The sequence below is a fragment of the Myotis myotis genome, unplaced genomic scaffold, assembly GCF_014108235.1.
Source record: "Myotis myotis isolate mMyoMyo1 unplaced genomic scaffold, mMyoMyo1.p scaffold_m19_p_11, whole genome shotgun sequence".
Lineage (NCBI taxonomy): Eukaryota > Metazoa > Chordata > Mammalia > Chiroptera > Vespertilionidae > Myotis > Myotis myotis.
This window is the reverse complement of record NW_023416315.1, coordinates 42,532,603-42,559,477: the sequence shown is the minus strand read 5'-3', so window position 1 is coordinate 42,559,477 and position 26,875 is coordinate 42,532,603. Positions and strand designations below refer to the sequence as shown.

At 38.1% G+C, this 26,875-nt stretch overlaps 1 protein-coding gene across 1 annotated transcript in view; it reads right to left on the bottom strand.

Annotated features, from left to right (window-relative positions):
• Window positions 1-4,328: 4,328 nt before the first annotated feature.
• Window positions 4,329-26,875, bottom strand: part of ELAPOR2 (endosome-lysosome associated apoptosis and autophagy regulator family member 2) — a 134,371-nt gene continuing 111,824 nt past the window's right edge. The window contains exons 19-22 of the mRNA XM_036328327.1: window positions 17,268-17,394; window positions 13,555-13,733; window positions 12,412-12,577; window positions 4,329-7,114 (exon numbers count right to left, since the gene is read on the bottom strand). Of these exons, the coding sequence (XP_036184220.1) occupies window positions 7,055-7,114; window positions 12,412-12,577; window positions 13,555-13,733; window positions 17,268-17,394 (532 nt within the window). The 3' untranslated portion in view covers window positions 4,329-7,054. The remainder of the gene's footprint in view (window positions 7,115-12,411; window positions 12,578-13,554; window positions 13,734-17,267; window positions 17,395-26,875) is intronic.

The window sequence follows — 26,875 nt, the reverse complement described above, 5'->3', positions numbered from 1 at the left end:
GATAAGCTAAAACTGGCTTGTTCTTACCTATTTCTCCTTGTAAGCCTTTTAGCCACAGATCATTTATTACCGTAGAAAAATACACTAAGAACCTAACTACCTGTCAGGTCCTGTGCCAGGTGCCAAGGATAGAAATACATTAGCTTTCCGCAACTAAATAACAACTTACCACAAGCTGAGTGGCTAAAAACAACGGAAATTTATCCTCTCGGTGGAGGGAGACAATTTATCCTCTTGGTGGAAGGAAAGTAAAAGGGGCATCTGTAATACTTTCAACAATAACGTTAAATTTAAAAAAATAAGTTTATTCTCTCACAGTTCTGGAGGCCAGAAGTCCAAAATCAAAGCAATGGCAGGGTCCCATCCCTTCAGAAGCTCGAGGGCAGGATCCAGTCCACGCCTCTCGTAGCTTCCGGTGGTTGCCAACTTCCTTGGCTTGTGGCCTCCATCATTACATTGCCTTCTCTGTCTGTTTTCTCCTCCATTTGTCTCTAACAAGGTCACTTGTTACTGGATTTAGGGCCCAACTGGATAATCCAGAATGATCACATCTCAATGATATCTGCAAAGGCCCATTCTCAAAATGTGGTAGCATTCCCATGTTCCAGGGATAGGATATTGAGATATCTTTTTTTGGGGGGGGCTGGGGGGGTACTCTTCAATAAATGAAAAAAAGAGAGATAAATAAGATGTAGATCCTGCCTTTAAGAAGCATAGCGACTGGAGAGTATTCTAGTGAGGGAACTATGACTGAGGAAGACAGTGAGAAGAGGAGGAGAATCAAGTACATGAGGCACCGCCAGGCTGGCATGGCTTAATGGTTTGAGTGTCGACTGTGAACCAGGAGGTCATGGGTATATGCCCGGGTTGTGGGCTCGAGTGCATGCAGGAGGCAGCCAATCAATGATTCTCTCTCATCATCAATGTTTCTCTCTCTTTCTCTCTTCTTTCCTCTCTGAAATCGATAAAAAATATTTTTTAAAAGAAAGGATATGAGGGACCCACAGGCTAATAACCAGGGCCTGGTTCATTGAGACATGCTCATACTATTCGCACACACCCAGGAATGATGAGCAGGTGTGAAAAGCCGACAGGACTGGCCTTAAAGGAAACAAAATGGGGAGTCAGAGGTTAGAGATTCTCTTTTTCCTTCCGAATGCATTTGAATCAGCAACTAATCAATCCATCCAAACCGCACCAGTTGCTCAAAAGACAACAGTGCTCACCAGGCCCTGAATTCTCATATTGAAATAAGAACCTGGATTTTCAGGAGTGAGTGGGGGAGACTGGGGAACGGGTTCAACGGCACCGGATGGCAAAAAAGACTTCTGCTGTGACTGCAACTGGCAGGAGTGCTAGAACAGTGTGCTCAGAATGAGCAGCTGCTCAAGATAAAGTCAGTCCGCTGATGGAATGTGACAGTCTGAGGCAGGAAATATCAGATAGGTTGTTCAGAGGCACAACTGATGCCTAACACAATCAAATTGGTCGTGGATCTCTTTAAACAAGATAACTAGGCTGTGGGTGAATCTTGAGAAACTGTTTGTGAGAGCTGAGTTTTGATTTCTGGCCACTCTATTTCACATCCAGCCTGGACACAGAAAACGCACTGACAGCTCTCGTCATTTTCTCCTGCCCTGGCTCAAGCCTTGTTTCCAATTTCAAAGTGCATCATCTGACATGTGACCCCTAGAAATAATGTTTTAAAACATATTCAGAGTATACATGGAAAATAGCCGCTATAAAATCTTTTTTACATAAGCCATTTCAAACAAATAGGTTTGGGATTGATTTTTTTTAATGATTTTTTTACTCCAGTAACATTTCATCCTTCCAAAATATAAAACTGGTTGAGCTGATCCATCTTTGCAAAAACTCCCCGAATTTAAGGAACTCAAGCAGAATGATGCATACCACGCATTAAAAAAATATCAGAACCTAACGGGATGGTCGACTCTCATTGGTTTCCCAAATGTTTACAGTTTCTGAAATGCTCTGCGTCCTTTCTAGTTTAAATATCAATCTATTGTCTTGTCCACTCGGGTTTATCGTGGTAAAATAAACAGGAGTTAGGCAAGCTGGTTTGCAGACGACACAGAGGACAGATTAAGAGACTGGCTAAGAAAGAGGGGATTCGGTCTTCAACTCCACACTTCCCCAGGTAGCCCCCCTTTCCTCACTTACCTGCGGTGATGGGTTTGGCCTCAGAGCTCATCAGCGAAGGCTATTAAGCAGGGAGCAGCCAACAAAGGTGAGGCGCCAGGCCGATGGAGCACCTGTGGGGATTACAACCACCACAGCTCTACTAGCAAACGCCCAAACCCAGGAATAAGACGAATCTCTCTCTCCTGTTCTGTGACAGAAAGTTTCGCTTTATGTAATTCCCTCTGGTTTCACTCATTTATTTAACCCAAGTCATCTGAGATGAAGGAAATCTTGCCCCGCTCCAAACCAAATCTACCAGTATCCACAAGATATTTTAGACAAAGCTCTTCTTCCAAGAGTTATGAATAAGATGAGAAAGAAGTACAGCAAATTAAAAGCCTTATTGGGACATTTTGTTCAAGGAAATTGGCGATCTCTCTCTGGACCCACCAATCGTTAAAAGAATCCTAAATGTCTTTTGCAGCTCCGTAAGTCTTAAAACACAATCTGGTAAATGTGTGAGGATTGAGGTGTGCCCTGTCTAAATGCAAAGACCCTCTCCAGGGCTGGGGATCTAGAATCTGCACTGAAGCTCCAATACCCTCCACTTCCAAATGGTTACTTTAAATGGATCTGTCTACAAAATTGAATATTATCTCCAAATCCACTTACCTTAGCAACAAATGTTATATAAACCCCAATGAGAAAAGTCTTTTAAATGAATCTTGCTGGTTTACTCTGAGCCAGTTCACTTGCTTTGGTTTTACCAGTTGCTGACCAATAACCATAACAAAGTCCAAGAACTGTAAAAGGAACTCCGAATCTGAGTATCTGGCTTTGTCTTTAACTACTGATTAAATCATCTAGGGAGGGTGATAGGTTATTTTCTTTTTGAACATTTCTAAAGACTTGAGAAATGTTTAAGGTGGTAGCTCCTAAAGTGTGAACAGTTTTGCTTGTGGGTTTTGGTGATCTAAACCAGGGGTCAGCAAACCAGAGCTCGCAGGTCAAATCCTGAGCTAAGAATGCCTCTCGACTTTTTAATAGTTGGGAGAAAAAATAAAAAGAGAATTGATATTGCCCTGGCCAGTGTGGCTCAGTTGGTTGGGTGTTGTCCCATGTACTGAGAAGTTGCTGGTTCGATTCCCAGCTGTGACACATATCTGGGTTGTGACTCCATCCCTGGTGGGGAGCCTGCAGGAGTGTGCAGGAGGCAGCCGATCAATGATGTACTCTCACATCCATGTTTTGTCTCCCTTCCTCTCTAAAAAAAAACAACCAATAAAATATTCTTTTTAAAAAAGAGGAATGATATTTTATAAGTGACATTTAAATGAAACTCAAATTTCAGTGTACATAAATACTTTTATTGGAATGCAGCCACACCCACTTGTTTACATGTTGTCTGCGGCTGCTTTCATGCTGCAATGGCAGTGAGGAGTTACAATTGAGACCATGTGTGCTGTAAAGCCAAAAATATTTACTATCTGACCTTTAACAGAAAAAGTTTGCTGGCTTCTGACCTAGACAATTACAATAATAATATCAATTGACTTCCAGTTATTTGTCCCCATAATAAAGTTTTATTTCCTTCCCTGATGATCCTAAAATGAACACATCTGAAAATGTTAAACTAAGAGAAATAAAATCCAGCAGAGTATAATCTCTAGCTAATTACTGTGAAGTTCATTTTAACATCCAAGGAGTGAGTTGGGTGTTGAGGCTTTTTTATTTTTGAATTTATTCCCCTTGGGACTTTTTCTTTAGGGCAACCTTAATTTACTAGTATGATCTGGGCCTCTAAACCTGAGAAAATATTCATGGTTACTATAAAATATTTGTGAGGATATTTGAAGTCCTCTGAAGATCTACTCTCCATATCTTTTATGTAAAAAGAAAAATGTGAGCAACACACTGACTTTAAACTTGCCAAAGAACCCATCTTCCCACCCTAATTCACAGGAAATTAGTCTCCCATTAGGAATGCCTGGGAATCACAGAAAGTAGCATTGATATAGGTCAATGGACAATTGGTCATAGTGATTTTGAAAACCATAGTCAATCATAACCCAACACCTGGAGACCCCAGTTGGTAAATGACTGGACCCAAGCATTCTTCCACATAACCATTTAAACACCTTTTCTCCCTGGAAAGAAAATAATGATGAAAGTCTACACAAAAATACTATGAAACATTTTTAATCCTGGAAAGGACTTAATTGCTAGTAACCAAAGAGGGGGAAAGTCAACAAGAATAAAATTCAGTCTTTTAAAACAAGTGAACACATATCAAATTGCTCAACATTGTTAAATGTCATGATATACTTTATCCATAGAAGACATGGTCCCATCCAGTGGAAAACTGATTTAAATATATTTTGACAGAATGCTAAGAGATATTATAGGTGGCAGTTGACTTAATGAAGTATTTAAGGCTTCAAAACTGTGCCTTTTAGAAAAATAAAAAATAACTATTTCTACCACTTCAGGGGGAAAAGAAACAATAAATGTCAATTAAAAGTCATAGAAACATGATTAATTTCTTTAAGCCCTTCAGCATTCTACTGAGCTTTGCAAAGGCAAGACCTAAAACTAAAGTGAATTTTATAGCCAGGGTTGGTCGGAATAGTTTCCTCATACTATTCTTTCTGTCATACTTCTTTAGTGCTTGGAATAAAATGACAAGTACTGGGATCCACAGGAAAAAAAAGGAATGCCATTCCAAAAAATGGAACTGAGCTGACAAAATCTATTTAATATCTAAAATTAGAAATAAATAAATTCTTCAATCCCAACTACATTTTCAGAGAGTTCATTAAAATTTAAGGCATTTTTGACATGTCAGAGATTTTAGCCCAGTGACAGGAGAAGAAAGAAGCTACCTGGGAGCAAATCCCAATTATCTCTATGGCTTGGAACATGCATGTTGAGCACAGCCGAAGATGAAGAGAGAGTGACAGGTGACTGTGCAGGAACTTCCTGACTCTGTCCAGCTGTACAACTTTGCCCGGGTTCTTCTAAAAGGGTGCGTTTCAAATGTATTTCATTCTTCTGCTTAAATTTTGACCAAAAATGGAGATAGACTCATCAGCACTGTTAGTAAGATAAAAATGAGCAATGCCAAAATAATTTCTTCTTTATAATAAGATTTTTAAAAATTAAACATGAAAAAGGTTTATATTAAGTGATGCCCTCCATGAATCTCACACCCAACAATAAAATAATGGCAATATGCCCATGAATCCAACAGTAGAGATATACACAAAACACACATTCATTCAACAATAACAGCATCACCCAGTGTTTTACCCACCAGCCAGATAAACGTAATTCTTTATTTTTCTCCCACTTTCCACAAAAACAAAGACATAACCTGCTAAATCAAAAGTTACAAATCATACCTTATTTAAAGATGTGGGGCAAAACATTCAACACACCCTGCTCATGGCCCTGCTTCTCTCAGCTAACCACCAGTCTTTTTAAAAACGTGGGTTAAGATCTATAAAGATTACTGTTCACTGGAAACAAACCAGAGGACCTTAGATCATCAATGGCCAGGAAAATCCCCTTTCTGTCAGTTCTAAAACAAAATTGGTCAAATCCAACTTCAAACTGCTTTCAATAAATAATATTGAAGTCGTGCTAATACTAGTAATCTGTTCATCATAGGAAATATCATAATTATCTGGATCACTTTTGAATAAGAACGACAACACTTATTTCATGACTGTTAATGGTATAACCACATTCTTCTTATGAATACCGTTATAAGCAACTTTCTAAAATTGAATTCCTGCCTTATTGACTTTAAAAAAGAAACAAAAAACCACAACTCTGTGAAGTCATAATCCTCTACATCCTGTAGCAGAATGATAACTTTTGATGCTTGACCAAGGGCAAATATCCCACTGCCATTTTCTGGAGACCACAAAATTATTCTAATACCTTTGTACAGTTATCTGTACTTTTACACAAGTCATCCCACCTTCTTCATGATTTTGCAAGGTGATTTGATAAACAGGCCTTCCCACTCATTTTTAAATCATGCTTTGAGCATTACATAAACTGTTTAAGCCATTTGACTTTTATGATAGTGTCACTTGTTTGTATTAATGGAAAGTCAAGTTTTCTCCTTGCTTTTTTCCCCCTAAATATTCCTTCAACACCTCTAGTCAAGCTCATCTTACCAGTTCCAACAAGAATGGAATTTCAAAGGCAATTATAAGTTTCGCTATAACCCAAGCATATGCTGATTCTTCCTAAAAAATTACTGCTTACTTAGGCTTCTGAAATCAAGAAAGATACCCTATGAAAAAAACAAAAAGTTTATTGTCTTTCTTTGTTCATCATTTTTAATTTTTTTAAAAAAAAAGATGTTTCAAGATCTTGTCAGGAAAATAAATATTGGGGGAAAAATAACTATACCTTTAAAAAGTTTTCAAATCTTCCCTAAAACATAAACAAAGAAATGACAAAAATGGGATCACAATGCATATGCTACCTTCTGCCCTCCATAGCACACTTTTTATGTAGAAGTTATAAATAATAAAAGTTACCCATTAATTATATGGCATGCATCAACAGTGCACTGGTGGGCTTAACCTTGGTTTTCAGTTAGGTGTATATAACTGGAATCTTTCAGTTATGCGTATATACAGATAAATCTCTTCCTGAGTTGAGCTTCCTCTTCAGTTGAGACCCAAACCATTTGCTTTCCTATTTTTGGCAAGATACTTGACCATGTGATAAGGCAATCAAACATTTCAACCTCCTTCCCTTTTCAGCAGCACGGCCTTCTCTGTAACATCACCAACGTGCCGGGTACGAGGGTGGGCTCTAGACTATGGTCTTGTAAAACTAGAGAGCAGGTTTCTTTATTCATCAGTCTGAAAGCAACAGCACAGTCTTTTCATATATTTGGAGATCTTGAGGATTTCAGTTGAACAGATTCAAAATGGTCTTCTTTTTCCTATGAAGGAAATATATTAAAACAAAATCAACTCATTAAAATTCCAATAAGATTTTAGGATCTTACATGTCCAGAAGGGAAGTTCTGGCAGTCATTTTAATCTAGGTGCCTGCCACTCATAATTAGGATTTTTACATTCAGATAAGGGTGTCCAATATAAAACAGATAGAAGGCCTGCCCTGAAGGATGTTTTGGATATCCAGAATATAAGACAGACAATCCAAAATAGGAGCAAACACATGACTGCTATAGATACCAAAAGATGTAGCCTGTTATTCTTGTGAATAACCCGCTGAGATCTTCCTACGGGGACATTTGACCTGGGTGCTGAAATAGATGCCCTTGCCATGCGAATTGTGGACAAACTAGAACTGACAGAAACTAAATATTCTCAAGATAACATAGGCTAAACATAAGAAAAAGGCTGGCAGAAATAAATAAGGCAAACAAAGACATAGATCAATTGTTTTAGGAAAATATTTTGGGCACATATATGCCAAAAATATGAAAAACACGTCTTCTTTGATAATAAATAAAAATTTTAACTCAAATATATCACAACCTGTGTTTGTTATATGACACATTCAAAATGTAGCCTGTTATGCTGCCATTTGTGCCAATGTGGATGGATCTAGAGAATATCATGCTAAGCAAAATAAGTCAGATGGGAAAAACTCAAGAACCATATGATTTCACTCATATGTGGGATATAAAACTGAAAAGAACAAATGAATAAACAGGAAAAACAAATAAAAACTCATAGACATAGACAACAGTATGGTGGTTACCAGCGGGAAAGGGAGTGGGGGTTAATAAAGGGTAAAGGTGGCCAAATATCTGGTAACAGAAGAATTGACTTTGGGTGGTACACACAATACAATATACCAATGATGTATTACAGAATTATACACTTGAAACCTATATAACTTTATTAACTAATGTCACCTCCAATAAATTTAATAAAAATGATTTTAAAATGTAATCTATTAAAATAAATAATTCTTCTTTAATGGAAAAAAAGAGAAATAAAGAGGTGCAATCTCTCCCAATGTTTTCACTGTTAAAGTCAGAAAAAGCTTTCTGAAGGCTGTTGGAATGAGATAGGGAACTATGCTATCGAAGGGAATAAAGATGAAGAGGACAAGGGTCATTTTTAAAATAAAGGAAATAGGAGGCAGACCAGCCCTAGGTGCAAGTGGATGTGTTCTAAAGTAGACGAGTAAAATGAGAAAATAATAGGAAGCTGACATTGAGTATCTGTCAGGAAGAATGAGGCTGCTTTGGTGTTGTCTCTCATTTGAGTGGAGAAGTCCAAGACTTCAGACAAGCTTTAAGGCTACAGGGACAGGGTTATAGAAAACAATCACAGTGTGCACACCAACCTACAGCTTGGCCCAGCCTTTGCGGAGACGACAAGTTCCAGGGAAAGCAGACTGCAAATCTCAGCACTCGAACTCATTGGCTCTGTGAGAGCTGCTTGGAGTCTCATGTTTACCAGACTTAATTTTTTAAATAACCACTGGTAATTCAAATGTTTATTAAGTACCCACTGTGTTATACAAGAACAGGACTAGACTTTAGGGATACAAAATGTCTGCCCTCAAGGAGCTCGAAGTATATTACAGGAAAGAGCTTCCAGGTAGCGCCATGAACTAGAAAGGAACGCTGAGATTCTGCCCATTAGAAACTCTGGCGATGGAAAGCAGGCTTTCCCCAGGGGCATTCTTTGGGGTTTTAGACTCGTCACCCCCTTGACATGGTTACTCTTTTTAAAAAAAAAAAAAAAAGTGACAAGCTTATTACTGAGTTTCTGTCCAAACGAAATGCCATTTTCACGCACACCTTGTGACTCTAAAGTCTGACAGTCCCATTCGTGGTGAATCAACAAGGTTGAAAGGGCACATAAGCATCACTCGTCAAGTATAAGTAGTATATTCAAGGATACAGCTGGTCTGGCCCCAGCAGCATCTCCGCCCCATATTAAAATGTGGCAGCATACCCTTTGGGAAAAACGTTATTCTCCATCTCACCAATCAATACAGTCACTAACTCCACGGAGCCCTCCATTCATCGATGTTCTACTATATGCCTGGGCCTGGTTCACTGATGGTTTGGTTGAGCTGAAACCCAAGGGTTCTGACACAGCTAACTAATCTCAGCACCAGGTATACATACTGAAAATCTACAGGATCGCTCAGCACCATGGGCAGAGCCCAAAGCCATTCTCATGGCTATAGTCAATACATCTCTTGATAGGACTTGCTATATTTTTACTGACTTAAGCTATTATAGAGTCAGTAAACTGTTTGGTCTGACACGTGGAAAAATTACAGGCTGGTATATTAGTCACCCTTCTTTGGGGCATCAAACCCTGGAAACAAATCTTAGGTGCTTATTAAATCATCTGGGTCACTCATGTAGAAGCCCACAGTAAGGTCCCATCATCTGAAAATACTGAATAGAATTGAGTAGCTGATAGAAACTGCACCAGACAGTCTGCCACAAATGATGCATGGATCCATCATCCTGCCCAACATAGCAATGAACTTGCCTGTACAGACTGAGTATGAAGCACTCTGTTTTTTTGATGCAGAGATTACCACAGCATGCCAGACTTGGGATCCATGCCAAAAGTTGACCAGTTTTTCTGACATAGATTACATCAGACCTTTGTCTACCTCTCTGGCTAAGAGTGATACCTCACCACTTATGACACCTGTTCAGGATATGATGTTACTGTTCCAGTATGATCAGCTAACTCCAGCCATACCACTATGGCTCTTGAAACAAACCTGCTTAATATTTGTGACTTTGTGGACCATTTAAAGTCTGGCAATGGTGTCCTTTTCATCACAAAAGCTACCCAGTACTGGTCTGAAAGTAGGGGTATTTAGTGGCCTCCCACACTTCCTCCCATCCAAAGAAATATAGTGCTCTTGAGCACTGGAATGGCCTTCTCAAAAATGGACTAAAAAATATCTCTAACTCTATCTCCCTCACTTCTTCCTGGTCTACACATCTTAGTAAGGCAGTGTGCATATTAAATATGGCTGTCCCCAGAAAGGGATTGTCTTCTCTTGGCTACTCCATGGAAAGAACTGGGGGAAAGATACTAATTGAGTCAATATAAGGTTATATACATCATAAGATTTTGCTCTGAACACTCCTAGGTATGATGTGTCCTTATTTATGCCAACAGCAACCCCTAGGGTGATAGCCTCTCCAGAAAAAGCCCAGAAGATTCAAATATAATTCTGGTTTAGCCACTTGTATTATCTTGTTGGACTTTTATGATCCTAGACCAAAAGGATATGGGCCACTTGGTTGAATAAACTGCTCATCAAGTCCTCCTATGCCTACATGGACAAAGATGGGGGACACACTGGGTGTCTTATGTTTTTTTAAATGCTCCTGTCCCTCTTTCACCTGAATGTTCTGGAACACAGGTTTAAGTGTCAATAGGGGATGAGTATAAATAAGGTGAAATTTTAGCTACTAAACTGGGATAAACTGATTTTATGGCAGAAGAACAACAATGCAATCTGATAATGAGGCACTTGGGAGGAGGTACCTTAGACAATAAAAGGTAGGGGGAATGGAGGAACATTAGTCATCTTTTTTTTTTTTTTCCAGAGGCACACTGTCACCTTCCCATGAAGGAAAATGCCTTAGTGTTAATCTCTCAAAATTTAACTGATTACTGTGTCTACCATACCCACCAGATGTTCTAATATCAATTTGGTTGCCATTCTCCTTAAATCTGTTGGAAGTGAGACTTTGGGAACTGGTATAATTGCTGATACTCTAGTTAATGCTTCTGCTGTGAGTGCTAAAATGTCCTTGGTCCCTGAATAGGAATCTCATGTCTTCTAAAGTGCTTATGAAACTATGGCAGGCTCACTTGTTAGTTTGAAAGTAGGGTAAAATATCAGTTCATGACAAGCACTTCATATTACTATTCCATAGTAATAGTATCCTTCCTAAACTACCATATTAAGAACAGAAAAATAGCCCTGGCCAGTATGTCTCAGTGGGTTGGAGAGTTATCCCATACACCAAAAGGCTGCAGGTTCAATTCCTAGTCAGGGCACATACCTAGGTTGCAGGTTAGATCCCTGGCCTGGGTGCATACAGGAGGCAGCCAGTTGATGTTTCTTTTTCTCTCTCTTTCTCTTTCTTTCTCTCTCTCTCTCTCTCTCTCTCTCTCTCTCCCTTCCCCTCTCTCTCAAATCAATAAACATATACTTGGGTGAGGATTTTTTAAAAATAAAAAGAAGGAAAGAATTATTAAATAACCATTAGTAGAAGAGGAATATGGCTTATTCATTTTATTTTTAAATGATCCTCTATAATAGATTCATGTGGTGAAATTAGGAGTAAAAGGAACTGGTTACTAAAATACTTTCAATAAATTCATCTTTTGTCACTTGTCCTCCCTTCTGAAAATCATTTCAAATGCATATTTTCTTCTGTTTGATTCTATTTTTAATCCTGAGTGGATAAACTGGTCATTTCTGTCTTTTAAGTCAATAGTGAAGAATGTGAATAAAATGTGTTTATAAATAATATTTAAGGCTTCATGTTATCTGTCTGGATATGGTAATCATTTCAAAGCCAACAAATGTGCTGGCATCTGATAAGGTACATTTGCTACCTCAGCAGTTTACATAACTTCTATTTTCTCTGCATGAAGCAATCTTGTTATAAAATTTTTTTAAAGAAAAATATAAATGCACATGAGATCTTTCATTAATATTATAATACATTATCTTTTCTTTTTTAATATTATAATACATTATCTTTGTGAAAATTCAAACGTGACAAAAAATGTCTTATTCCAAAAACTAAAGACACCCATTAGTTTAAACTGCCAAAAAGCAACTACTGTTAGTAGTTCGTTATGCAAATACTAATATAAATGTATATTTATTAGCAATGTGACAGTCTATGTGGTTTTTTTTTTACTTTATCTTGGATCTACTGACATAGGTATTTATATATTTAATAGCTGCAGGGTTACACAGTATTCCATTACGTTGCTAAATGAACATTTCTTATCTAACTCCATACTTACGGTGTTTAAGGTTGTTTCTGCTTGGTTAACCAGCAAAAACAATGCTGCAGTGAACAGTCTTGTATTTATATCCTTATGCCCTTCTAAGAGCATTTTTGTTAGGTAAATACTGACAGAAATATAGACATGCTGACTGACAGGGCCTGCAGGACGGCCACTATTGGGTTACTACGGCCCCTAATTTATAGATGCGCAGTGTGACCAGGTTAACGTTCGCCCTCACCTTTGTGGCCAAGGATTTGAGTTTCCCCAGTAGTGACTGCTTATTAGAATATACCACTTCCTCTTCATTATCTTCTCCTTCCATGATAGCACAGCTGTCTGCCGCTGGGAGTTCACACTCTTTCGCGTTAGTTGACATTACCAACTTGGAATATTTGTACTCCAATCTAAGTAGTCGTAAATAAATAGATAAAGTGGGGGTTGAATATAAAATAGTACTTTTTTTAAGTGATCACACACAAACTCATTAAGTTGTCTTGTAGTACAGTTGTTCTACCAACAAATTTCCCTCACCTATAGCTATTGCACTCTATGTTCTCATTTTTGTACCCTCTACACACAAATCTTTTTCAGGGTTTCAGAGGATCAATGCCATACAGTGAACTCTATCATCCTTTTACATGGACTAAATTGTCCAATTATGAATTTTTGAAAAACAAAGAGAAACCTTGAGTTCTAAATGCATTTTCTTAATTTATAAATATTTGGAAGCTAATTTACCATACAGTGTTCCAAAATTCAGGTCATAAGACTAAGAATACCATATAGGCAATTGATTTGGTCTTTACCATTTCTATCACTCATCCCTTTCTATTAGAAAGCCACAGATATTCCAACTGTCTTGAGGTATTATTATATAGAACCTTCACAGCCCCATTGACACATAAATCGTTTTAAAAGAGTCAAATCATGTAACACCGCAATATAAATCAGGAGTTAGACTCAACATTCAACTCTAGATTCTTGGATTTCTTGAATAAATAAAGCTGCTATATGCTTATACAATTAGTTTGTTTCTTTGCAAATATCTTCCCACAAGAAACTAAAAAAAAAACAAACAAGGAAAGTTGGGGCAAGAATACATCATGTCAGGACAAGAAAAATAGACACAGAAAAAAAAATGGCTTTCTGATCTCAAACCTGAGTCACCATTTTTGTTTTGTATAAATGGATCAAATTCAATAATCTCTGATGTTCTATGATCTCTATATTGTCAGAATTATAATTACTTCCATTTGCTTTCTTTAAGGCCTTTCTTATAACTCCTTCACTAGAAGAAACTCCTTGTGTCTCTGAGAGAAACTATTGGATATAATGATTAAGTCTAAAATTTTCACAAAAAAGATCCAATGAGGTTACTTACTTCTGATTCTTTTTCCAAAAATAGCAAGTTAGAGCCACCAGCAAAACAGCTGTGAAAGCTCCCACACCTGCTCCCACTTTTAGCCAAAAGTCAACTGTTTCACAGGTTGACAATTTTTTCTCAGGCAAAGAAATTCCTTTAATGCACCATTTGGGTTCATTCCATACATACAAGGTTTCCTTTTAAAAACAAAAAACAGAGATGACATAAAAAATAAGATTCAGATGGAGAAGAGCTTTGCTAACTAACCCTTTATTAATGTAGGCACAGAGGATTATTCAGCATTCATCTAGTAGAAGCTCTAGAGATGTAGAAGTTATATAGAAGGTGTAGAAGAGATACAGAGAGTGGATAAGGAAATGAATTAAAATGCAATAGAACCAATTAAAACCATGGATTGTCACATACATGCTAAGGAAGTTGAATAAAAATGACTCCATCTAGACCAGCGGTTCTCAACCTGTGGGTCTCGACCCCTTTGGCGGTTGAATGACCCTTTCACAGGGGACTCGTAAGACCATCCTGCATATCAGATATTTACATTACGATTCATAACAGTAACAACATTAAAGTTATGAAGTAGCAACGACAATAATTTTATGGTTGGGTCACAACATGAGGAACTGTATTTAAAGGGCCAGAAGGCTGAGAACCACTGATCTAGACACATCCTTTGGCTATTTTCCTCACATTTCTGATATCTCTGACTTCTGACTCATGTTTTTAAATGAACGTTTAGTTGGTTAATATAATTATAATTGGAATGTTTTCCCCTACAGGCCTCTTCCTTGAGCAGGAGAGTAGACCTTGCACCCTGGACATGTAAATACAATTTGAATGTCAGGCTTTGGTGACTGGTGTGGGGGCGGGGGGGTATACAGACTGCACCCCACTTCCCATGCCTAAATAAGGATGGAATTATTCTGGGTCATCACTACCCACACGAGGTTTTACTCTGAGTTTCCAAAAGTAGATGACAATTTATTTAAGGCAATGTTTTTCAACCTGCAAATTGCAACCAGTGAGTAATAAAGTCAATTATTTTTGGTCTCAACCAGCAATTAGAAAAATAAATAGATCAAATAAAACAGATTAGAAATAAAAACCAGAGCACAGTGCATGGTTCCTAATATATTTCAACATATGCAGTGACCAGTAGCAACATGCATGATGATTATATTCAGTGACATTAAGTGTCATGGGGCATTACATTTTTTGCTCCTGGTGTCTCATTACATTTTCTGGTGTATGCTGGTCACTTTATCAACACCCTGACAGGAGGATAACACCACAATGTTTAATTTGGTTTTATATATATATATATATATATATATATATATATATATATATATATTTTTTTTTTTTTTTTTTTTTTTTACAGAGAGGAAGGGAGAGAGATAGAGAGTTAGAAACATTGATGAGAGAGAAACACCGATCAGCTGCCTCCTGCACATCTCCTACTGGGGATGTGCCCGCAACCCAGGCACATGCCCTTGACCGGAATCAAACCTGGGACCTTTCAGTCCGCAGGCCGACGCTCTATCCACTGAGCCAAACCGGTTTCGGCTGGTTTTATATATTTTTTCAGTTAGTAATTGATGTGCAGAAGAATCATATTTATTTACTTTGAGAAAAAGTTTCAACCAAGTCTGGATAAGAACTTTCAGCATTTTTTTCTAAAAAGGACATTAAAATTAAGAATTTTTTCATGCATGATAACTACAACATTTTTGTTAAACTCAGTATGAGTAAATTACTTTTATGAGAAGGATGAGGTGAGAAATGAAGAGGCATATTCCAGTTGAACTGACACATCTCTAAGTGTAGGTAATGACAATAAAGAGACAAATGTTAAGCCTAGTCAGCAAATGTTGACTTCATCTGAAGTGCGTTCCAACAGGAAAACAGACCGTAAAAAGAGTTTATATGGCTTTATTAAATGTCCAACACCCAGTGAAAAATGGTACCCTCTAATGTCTAATGACAGTCCTATAAATAAAGTGCTAAAACTTCAAAATAAAAAAGATCCTTATAAACCCAGTATGCTTAACTTTAAGCTCTTCAAACTGTTAAACAAAACAAAAAAATGAAGCTATTGGTAAAATTTCTTAGCCATCTATAACTTAGTCATTTTATGCATTTCTTAGTCATTTTATTAATTAGGAAGCTTTACGCCTTCACTTGGTCACATGTCATCGGCAAACCTGGAAATACAGCTGAAAAGCTTATTCTTCCAGCATGTAGGAACTTTTTGTGAACAAGGTGAGATAAATTAGATGATAAATTCAAAAACATTCCTCTTAGTGATCACACAGTCCCTCTTTAAATCTTTACTACTATCTGACATTTAGAAGTATTGCTTAACACAGCCTTAGAACCTGGTGTAGACTTTTGAGATCCAATTTGCTAGGAGCACTTTTATCGCACGTTGTGCAGCTCTGTTAGCTTATATCAGCTATATGTGGAGGACTTGTCGTGTGTAACTTTAACTTTATACGCATCTGGATTTGGATGTATTTATAGAGTTGGGGAAGTGAAATATAAAATGAAAAATTACAAAGGCTGGAGCAGGAACTAGGGCAGAAATATAGTGGAATCATTTAAAACTTAAAAGAAACCTATAGCAATAATCTGTAATCACTGTCATTTTCTATCAAAAGGCTTCGGCATCCAAAGAAATCTACCCTAGCTTGTGGGCATAATGGAAAACACAGTGAGAGCGGTCCTTTGTATTATGTGAAGCTTATGGAAGAGCAGACTTTTTGAAATATTTTATTCAGAGATTGGAGGTAAACCTACCCACTGACTGAATCACACCCATTTGTTTGCTGTTACAATGGAATACACTAAACAAGATGTATGAGCTTAGAAATGGCATTATATTTTTTCCAGTTGAACCTTGGTCTCATTTGGCAAATATCTTCAAAATTGCATATTTAACTGATTTTGGTATTTCTCAAATTAAATTGGAAATATGAAGGGGGATCATATATGTCAACATGTCGAATACATCAAAATATAGTATTCTTATGATCAAAACATATATTTGAAAGGATCATCTCACCACTATCTGTTTCTAATGTTCTTATCACATGTTGAACAGAACTTCTTCAATGAAGACAGTTTGAGATAAAATTAGAGGAACTGTTGTGACCTATCTTAAACTCCCAATCATTACCTTCCAGAATACAAATATTAAATATTAAAGAATATTTTAATAAAGGTAGTTGAGATTTTCAAAACTTGAGTTAAACTTGGTAGCCAAAGAAAGGGAATGCATCTTAGTTTTTCATTTGCTCTAAAAAAATGATTATAAGATAATAAGTTTATCATAATTTTAGAGAAAAGGTAAAGATGGATTTCCATTGTGAAGCATTAAAAGTATATCATTATTATTACAAGGACTTAAAAGACATCGTGTTTTGTGAATCTGAACTTTTCATCCTTACCTACTTAATAATGTTAAAAAAGAAATTGCTCAACAGTCACTACGCGTGAGCAACACTGTCTTTGAATGCTCAGTGTAAGACTTCAGCTACCTCAGCATATGGGAGTTTAGCTTCCACACTTTTACATGCATGTTAATGTCACATTAAGGGAACTATAAGCTTTAGCCATGCTCTCAAATCTGAGTTTCTATGATGTAAGCAATGTTAGACTGAAGGACTGTATCTTCATTGACACCGTTCTGCCTAGGTAGATTTGCTCCTTACCTGAAATCCTCTCTTACAGGCGCCCTCAATCTCATGAAAGTCATGCTCTGTGCACAGAGGGCAAGCTTCGGCACTCTCCCACAGGAAGTAAAATGTACATCCATCACAGGTGCCTGCTGGACACTTGCTGAAATAAAAATTTTTAAAAAGACAGTTTTTGTATCACATTCAATCAAGTCTAATCAACACCTGAGTGTGGACTGCATACTGGGAAGTAATGCATGGATACCGAGAAAACATACATTAAAAAAAAATTATCTATAGGAGACAAAACAACAATGAGATTCCACTTCACACCTACTAGGATGGCTAAAATCGCAAGGACAGAGAATAACAAGTGTTGCAAGGATGTGGGGAAACTGGGACTTTCACACACTGCAAAGCGGTGAGGGTGCTTTGGAAGAATCTGGCAGTTCTTCAGACAACTAAACAGAAAGTTGCCACAATTCCAATTCTAGGTAAATACCCAAGAGAAATGAAAACATTTTCACAAAAAACCTTGTACATGAATGTCCAAAAACATTTTCACAGAAAAACTTGTTCATGATTATTCATAACAGCCAAAATGTGGAAACAGCCAAAATGTGGAAACAGCCAAAATGTGGAAACATCCCAGATGTCCCTCAACATTAAGATGGTGAATGGATAAACAAAATGTGGTATATCCATACAACGGACTATTACTCAGCCATAAAAATGATGAATACAGTACTAATGCATGCCCCAAATTAGGCGAACCTCAAAAACATTATGCTAAGTACAAGAGGCCAATAAAAAGTTCCATGTGTCATGTGTTGTTATTCATGTCAAAGTCCATAACAGGGAAATTTATACATGCAAAGTAGGTTAGTAGTTGCTTAGGCTGGAAAGGGGCCTGGGGTTTAGGGAGCTGATTAAGGGTATGATGCTTCATTTTAAGGAAATAAGAAAGATCTAAAATTAACTACAATGATGTTTGCACATACCTAAATATATAATAACCATTGAATTGTATGCCTTAAATGAGTGAATTGTAATGGTATGTGGATATATCTCTATTAAGCTGTTTTTTAAAAAATTAAAGGAGAGAAAGGCACAGGTAATGACAAAAAATAAATAAAAAGCTCGGAGGTCTCTTGGTGGAAGTTATATCTAAACCAAATCTAGAATATTCTAGAATAGAAGTTAGCCAGAATAGAGGGAAGAAAACAAGGGAATTCATGCCAAAAGGATGAAATGGCAGGTGAAGTGAGAGGAAATTGCAAGCAGGTCATTGTGGCTGGAGTTCCAAGAGCGAGGCAGTGAGTGAGCAGTGGGCAACCAGCGTGCCCTGGGTGGTAACCAGAGGTTGCAATTTCTTTTTCTTTCTTTTTTTATTTCAGAGAGGAAGGGAGAGGGAGAGAGAGGCAGAAACATCAATGATGAGAGAGAATCATTGATCAGCTGCCCAGGAGGTTGCGATTTCTGTTTAAGGTGATGTATGTGGGCAAGGTGCTTTAAGGGACAGAATGATACACAGAACCGTGGTCCACAGAAGGTGGGAAAAGACATGAAAACAAAATTGTCTAAAGTGAAAAAACACACAAAACCACCATCGGGTCAATCATAGCTAATGCTTTTTGCAATCTTGGGTTTCCTTGACCTGACGACGATGACTTCCTTCAAGATGTGGTTACAGTCATCACTTGGAAAAGAAGGATGAAGTTTAGACCGGTGCAAACTTAGACATAGTGCAACCACCAGGAAGGAATCAATGGAGACTTTTTGAAACTCTGCTTTCTGATGGGGTGGGCCTATTAGTGTCAACTGGCCACTTTCATTTTAGGGGCAGTTAAACACAGCATGGCTCAAAAATTAACCTGCCGCTACTGTGTAGAGATTACTGAAGTAAGAAGGTATTTGGGAAAATTCTAGTAGGAATGACTGTTTATGAATTTGTAAAACTAGAGAAATACTGTTCCCTTAATTTGTCTACTACACCCCACTTAAGCTCTTCAGCCTTAACTGGTGCGGAGTACAGGTGTCCTGTAACATTTAAAAGCAAAAAGATAGATACACAGTAATAGGGAGAATAAAAAGAAAAACATCCTTTCAAGTTTTAACTTCAAATGCCAAAACTGTAATTTTCAATCTACCAAAAAGGTAACATTTCACACTCGTAATTAAATATACCATGTTACCTAGAATATGAAGACACAAAAATTCTATATGCCTAAAAACTGACTGCATTTTACCTACCTATCTTTCCAAAGTGTCTGCGTGCTGCAGACTGAGTGAACATGGGCGGAATGTAAACTACCTGCTTCAGAAACAGAGGCCCGCTATTGTCAGAGCGAAGAACAATGGTGAACAGTTATTCTTTGGGAAAATGGCTTCCCTCTTAATTTCTCGGTGTGTAAAAAGGGATTAATATACATATATTCAGACTAATAAAAAATGTTTTTTAAAAGGTAAGTGCCATAGATAAACACTATGTCAATTTTAAACACTCTTCCTAATGCCCACCTTCCAGATCAGTAAAAGCAACTCAAAATTGTTCTTTTGGAAAAAAAATGGGTAACTAATTAGAAAAATTCTTCAAGAATACAATTGATTATTTTCTTAACAGTGACTTGCAATTTTAAAAATAAGGACACTTATGATCATTTAGCAAATATTACCAGCATGCTTTCTTGCTCGAATCTGGCCTCCCCAAATTGTTTTCTATTTTACATTTCCAACACATACAAGTTTTAAAGGGCGGGGTGGGGCGGGGGGGAGACTGTTTATCTTCAGAAAATAAAAGAGTAGGCCTGCTAAAGTTTGAGAGAGAAAAACTCAAATCACAAAGAAAAAGGGAAAATTAATCAAAGTTGCAAAAGGCCCTGGAGAGAAGACTTGGGTTACAATTCCAACTGAACTTTCAAGTGATTGTGTTTTTCATAAGTGACTTAACACCCCCTCCTACCATATCATTTTTTGTAATTTGTCAAAAGCGGAATGTCTGCTATACTGCTTTCACAGGGTGGTTATAAAGGATAAAATGAAAGAACAATTTGGAAAAGTCTAAAGCACTTCAAAATATAAAACACTATTAATAATGCACATCACTTTCTAAAGAACTGCAGAGCTACAGGAACAGAAAAAATAATCAAGACATTGAAGTACTTTGTAAGCTGCCATTTGGTGTCAAAATACTACAATGATTCAGTGCATTTCCTTGGTAGATTTCACTTTTTCAAAGAAATTCTTAGGTTAAAAGCAGTTTAATTTAGAATCAATTCTTTTAACCCAATGAATCATTTAAAATGTGGAATATTCAAATTCAGTTCTTTGTTATAAATATAAGTTTCACAGTTTGAATCAAGCCTTTCCTGTGAAACAAGGATGTATGAAGAAGTAACAATTTTGATGGTTCTTATACAGAAAATGAAAATAAATTTTAAAGAAGAAGAAGAAGAAGCAGCAGCAGCAGCCACCACCGCCCAGCCAGAATGTGTCAGTTGGTTGGGCATTGTCCAGTGCACTGAAAGGTTGCTGGTTCGATTCTAGGTCAGGGCACATACCTGGGTTGCAGGTTTGATCCCTGGTTGGGGCACTTAGGAGTATTAGAGGCAACCAACTGATGTTTCTCTCCCACATCAATGTCTCTCTCTCTCTCTCTCTCTCTCTCTCTCTCTCTCTCTCTCTCTCTCTCCCTCCTCCCTCCTTCCCTCCCTCCTCCTCCCCTTACCTCTCTCTAAGTAGGTCCTTGGGTGAGAATTTTAAAAAATGAAGGGGGAAAAAAGATGCAAGAGAAAAAATATTTTTCCCCTACTAAGAGAAAAACAAAAAGTGAATACTAAGATAAACACTTTATTGCTAAATATGTGAAATACTTTTCCATTTGAAGACCTGAGTTACCACTATCTCCACCTTCTACCCCCATCTTTCTAGAGGTATCACTAATTGTGCTTCTTTTATAACTTTTGGTCCATGCAATCCCCATAGAAACCAGTGAGTAAATGTTTAGAGACAGGACTAGGGCATGGATAGCTGGAGCATACAAGACTAGAGCTGTACAAGATGAACAGGTGTGCTGTGAATTCTAGGTACAGAGACCATCTTATATTCAACGGACAACCAGGTGAATCCTGATTTGGTTTTATTGATAAGTGAGGAAGAAATTTCCCTGTTTATTTTGCTTTGGGGATTGCCTTACCAACCAGGCACTGGCAACATGTAAGAATTCAGATGAATCTCTTTTGGGGCAGTTATGTCTTAGGTTTAAAGTGGAATATATTTCCTGGGACATAACAGTACTGAGCTATGAGTTATTAGTGTCCTCTTTTAAATGAATCATTGCACTTACAGAAGAATCTCTTTGGTTCATATTATGAATTCATGCAGACAGATCTTGTTTTCTTTGGAACTATGATGACCTAACACTCAGCCTCCCATTAATTGTTTGGATAGTTGATGAAGCAGTGTCTAATTGTTTTGGCTAAGCTTCTTTCAAAATCCAAAGTTAAAACAAATTCATCTACCTTGTCAGTACATTTCTGATCCTTTCTGGAGTTAGTCCCAGGAACTGGGGGGAATGGCCACAGTCTTGTGTGCCTAGAACATTTCTTGTTTGATGTTAGGGCACTAATGTTACTAAACTTCTTTCAGATGGGGCTTTGGTGGGTTTCTTAAGATTCCCAGTAGCCCGAAGACTTTGGAGCCAGAAGACTGACATCCTCTGGGATGGGTGGTGCTCTAGTCTTGCCTTGTCATTGGCAGAAACCCATCTTGGCAGGGTCCAGACAATGCTGTTGCATCATGCTCCAATTTCATTTGCCCTAAGGCTGAAGAGCATAAATCACTTTTGACTGGGTTTGAATGTCAGACAGTTTGACCCACAGCTCTTATATTCAGGGATAGAAAATTCTACCAGTCTCCCGCAAAAGCCTTCTTTTCTAAAGATTACCCTGGGGTAATAACCAAAAGTCAGCATCTGATCAAGACCTGGACCAACTACATTAACTGACATCCCCTAGTCCTTTTTATCTATAGACTCTATATGAAATAAATGCCTGTCAAAGCTTTACAACCTTATTTAAAAATTGATCTTAAAGTGTTATGACTGTTCTGTGATATTTTAATATACATGTCTTATGATTACTCATTAATGTCTGGATTGTATCACTTTAATAATTCTGTATTAGAGCATTTCCATTTCTTGATCAGAATGGGTTTTAGATGTTTTTGCTTACGCACATAATGCTTTTATATGTGTCCTTACTTTTTAATGTTATAAGACCATACTTGGTTTTAATCTTTTTAATTCTATTACCTTTTTTACTTAACTTATACAGATTTAGATATCTATTACTTGTCCATAAATAGTGCAGAGGAAAAAGAACACAAGGAACTCACTAAACCAATCATTCTCTTGCTCTTAACACTTTAGAATAGATAGACTTTGGGCTTTAACAGTCCTTCCCCAAAGACCAAAGAAAAACACTAGACTAACATCCAATAACTTTGAAAGAACCTGAATTAGAGCCTGTGGGATGAACCCCGGCACGCTGAACACTGAACACTATCAGGGCAGGACTCTGAAACGTCCCTTTTCTGAGAGACAGTATTCCTGGAGGCTACGCCTACAATGAAGATGAATTTGGAATTTGAAGGAGGTTTTGGCAAAATAATTTTAGGCTGATATATAAACTACCCAAGCAGTTAAATATGGTTGTAAGTGTTGAGAGAGCGAGGATTCTGATTTTCCCTCTAACTCACATTAATAAAGAAGACTGTATTTGAGGAAAGCTGACTCATTAAAGGAAGGCGCCCATAACATGCAGATCAGTTGAGTTATCCCTGGGTAAATGTGATATTTGCTCTGCTTAGCATGCTTCGTTGCAAATCTTTACCATAAGGAAGTGGAAGGAGGGAAATAAAGAGATGAAAACAGGAAGGCACGAAAAGAGCAACAAACACGGTCAGGAAATCAGTCCGTCCTGACTGTGCCACTTGATAGCTATACAATGTGGGTCTTCCCCGTTTCCCACTGTGAATAGCAAATGGGTTTTGACTTAAGGATCTGTAATGTGCTATGACATTTCGATTATCCAGTAAAACTGGTTCCCTCTGTCTGTTTTCTAATAAGGCTCTTTTATAAGCTTTTCACTGAAAGACATCTCTCGTTTCCGAAAGCACTTTAGACATAGTGCGTAGGTCCAATTATTCCTAATGAAAGGAGAACCTTCAATTCCTCTAACCACCTGGAATCACGATTAGAGGTTTGGAAAGCCTTTCAGACAGAGGCTGGAGGGGCATCTATTTAGGGATACTAGTGGCCTATTGTGTTAGCAATTTATTCTTTGGCCAAGGTACAAGCTGCACTAGATAATCTCAAACGTCCACTCCAGCTCTCAGATTCAGTCTAGCACAGACATCATGCTGCTAAGTTTTTATCTAAAGTGTCTCACACCCTCCAGACACTTTGTGGAATTAGAAACCAACTGCATTTGCCAAACCAAACAGACAGGCTGGTGATTCAACTGCAGATTAGCAGGCGGTCTGATAATTTGCTGCTCTCTCTAAATTCTCCATGAGCTACACAGAGAGCACACATTTCTCCTTTTCTCCTGCCTCGTTCACTGTCTGTTAAGACAGTCTCATTTTCTCAGGGCTGGGAGCGGGGGGGGGGGGGCGGGGGGTCTTGTGACATTTTCCCAGGTTACCAAGACACAGTGCTGGGGCGGGGGGGTGGGGGTGGGGGGGGTAGCATCCTTTTCTATCTGTCAGCCTCCCTTCTGAGAATTCTTGATCACTATGAGAGACTTCTCAAGGCAATTGCCTGCTTAGCACCTTCCTCTCTCTCCTGGAGAATTTAAAGCCCCCACCCTCAAGAAATGCAAATTAAGTCCTCTTCAAAAGTAGCTTAAGTATCTGGCTTTGTAAACATTTCTTTACCATTAGGAGGAAATCGCAAATCTTTATTGGCCTTGCTGCTAAAGAGAATTCTAATTTTCTCAGAACAAGCTTCTGCTTCTCCTGCTCTGATCCCAGAGCTCCCCCTTGTGCCCTGATGAGAAACTGACTCAAGAAAGAGCTAAAGGTCAGCACATTTAGATTGTGGGGTTCGGCAGTTCCCCAGGGCAGCAGTTCTCAAACTTCAGTGAGCATCAGAATTATAAAACCCACCCTGTAAATCATGACATTGTAAATTAGCTTTTCAGAAACTAAAATGCAGAACAAAATTTGAGAATCTGTCTCAGAAAAAAAAAAAAATCTCTACAACATGGATTAAGACCAGTGTTTCTCAAATTTTGATATGTATCAGAGTTACCTTGTGTTTTTAAAGGCATTCCTGTCCTGAACACTCAGAGATTCTTTACGTGTTAGGGACGGTCTAGAAAATGGTTTTAAAATAGACACCCCAAGGGGTTCGGCTGCAGGGGATTTTAAGAAACCCTTGAAAAGACAGTTAAGGTTCCTAAGTAGGAAAACAGACTAGAGGTCAAAGCAGAAACTTAACATCTCCTCTCCTCACAAAAAAAAAAAAGTCACTTAACATCATGAGATTATTTTTCATTATTACTTTAAAAACTCAAAACCTATTTCAGGATAGTTAAAGAGAGATATTTTCTAAAGGATAGACTAGTCTTTTAGCAACGTTATCTGCTCGATGCAGAGATCTGGAGGAGGCTTCACAAGTCATCCATATAGACTCCTAGAGGCTAGCGCTAGACCCAAGGAGGTTAGTTGCTAGGTCCAAAAAGGACCTCAGAGGTGCTAAAGAGAATGAGCAATCTGCACTCAAAGCCATATCGGAGAACAGTTAAAGAATCTCTGATCTGCTGCCTGGACCTTAGCATGGATGCTAGCCCACGGATCTTCCACTACGTGATATTTATGATACTTGGGGGGACCAGAATGAGTCATCCCAAGATATGCCTCTGTGATATGCAGATTACTCTTTAAGCTAAAGGCACTTTTAACTTCAGGCTCAAGATAAACTTTGGCCCCTCCCTTTACTATCTATAGGGCAGGGCACACTTCTATTTACTAAAAGTCTGTTCTGATGGTCCTGCAATGACCCTTTGAAGACCCCAGGGTGCATTACCTCATCCATCACTCAGGATGACTTGTACCTCAACCACCCTCTCTATCTCTGAATCTTCCCTGCAATGTGGGGTTTCCACACATATGTATGCATTAAAGTTGGTTATTTTCTCCTGCTAATCTGCCTCAAGTCTGTTTCATACTAGTCCAACCTGAAGAAACTTGAGTTCAGAGCAAAGTTTGTTCCTCCCCCACAATGCCCTTAAGCAGTAAGTTCCCTCTGTTTATCCCACTGATTGATATCTATTACCTTTTATTATGTATTTTCATCACATTCTTCTCTCAGAAAAGGCGAAAAGAAAAATTAAGTCATAGATCTATAAGAACCAGAGAAACACAACTGGTAAGAAGTGAATGCTAGAATGCCTTTATGCCCAGAAATAAGCCTCAAATACTGTTACCACGGTAATTATTTTCAAGATGCCCAAGTAATTGAAACAATGCTTAGACCACTGACTTCCAATCCTGATGTAACATAAGCAGGATAACTTAAGATCTCTCAAGGGCTACTGTGAAACTATCAAAAATAAAATTAAGTAAATTATTTTCTTTAAAAAACATAAACTTTGATAGTTTGATGAAGGAAAATTTGCAAACTACAATCCAAAGGTACCTTAACCCTAAAAAGATTAGGATAAATAATATACATACTGAACAATGAATAACTGTGAAGAACAGAAATCAGGAGACATTTAAGTGTCACTCTTGCATGAAAGCAATCTTTATTTAAACCATCGGTTCTCAACCTGTGGGTCGCGACCCCTTTGGCGGTCGAACGACCCTTTCACAGAGGTTGGCTAAGACCATCCTGCATATCAGATATTTACATTACGATTCATAACAGTAGCAACATTACAGTTATGAAGTAGCAACAAAAATAATTTTATGGTTGGGTCACAACATGAGGAACTGTATTTAAAGGGCCAGAAGTTGAGAACCACTGATTTAAACTGACAGTTCTTCTGAGTCTATGAAATTGCTTCCTTTCTCCTAGTCTTCCCATGCAAAGTGGATGTATGAAACCGATCGAGAATGTGGACAGCTGTTGCCTCAATGCCAATCAGTTAAATAAACAGTGTCATGTAGTCTCTAGGTCACACTCTGCCTTGGTGATTTTGCCACCATTAATCAGAAAACTCAAGAGTTAGAAATGGATCATACAAATTATCCACCCTGGCCCCATCCCCTTGAGGAGGAAACTGATCTTGCAAGCTGTGTCAGGCCATAAAAACTGTGAACAATGCACTGCCCTGGGGCTGGGGGGGGTTATCGCTGGCCCCAGGACAGATCATCGGACATGGCCTGGGGACTCCCAACACCTGGGGGCCTTCCTGTAAGCCCACGAAAGGGGGCAGAACCATATCTGCAAGACAAAGACCCCAGAAGGTTATAAAAAGCGAAGCCTCTGCATGTTTCTTCACTCTGATTTGGGAATTATTCCCGGAGTCCACTAGTGTTAATAAACGGGGTCCCTCCCTTTCTCTAGGAAGCGTGCTTGGTATTTCTTTGGTCTTCTGCAACACCCTCACAGAGAAAGAAACTATGACTCAGAGGTT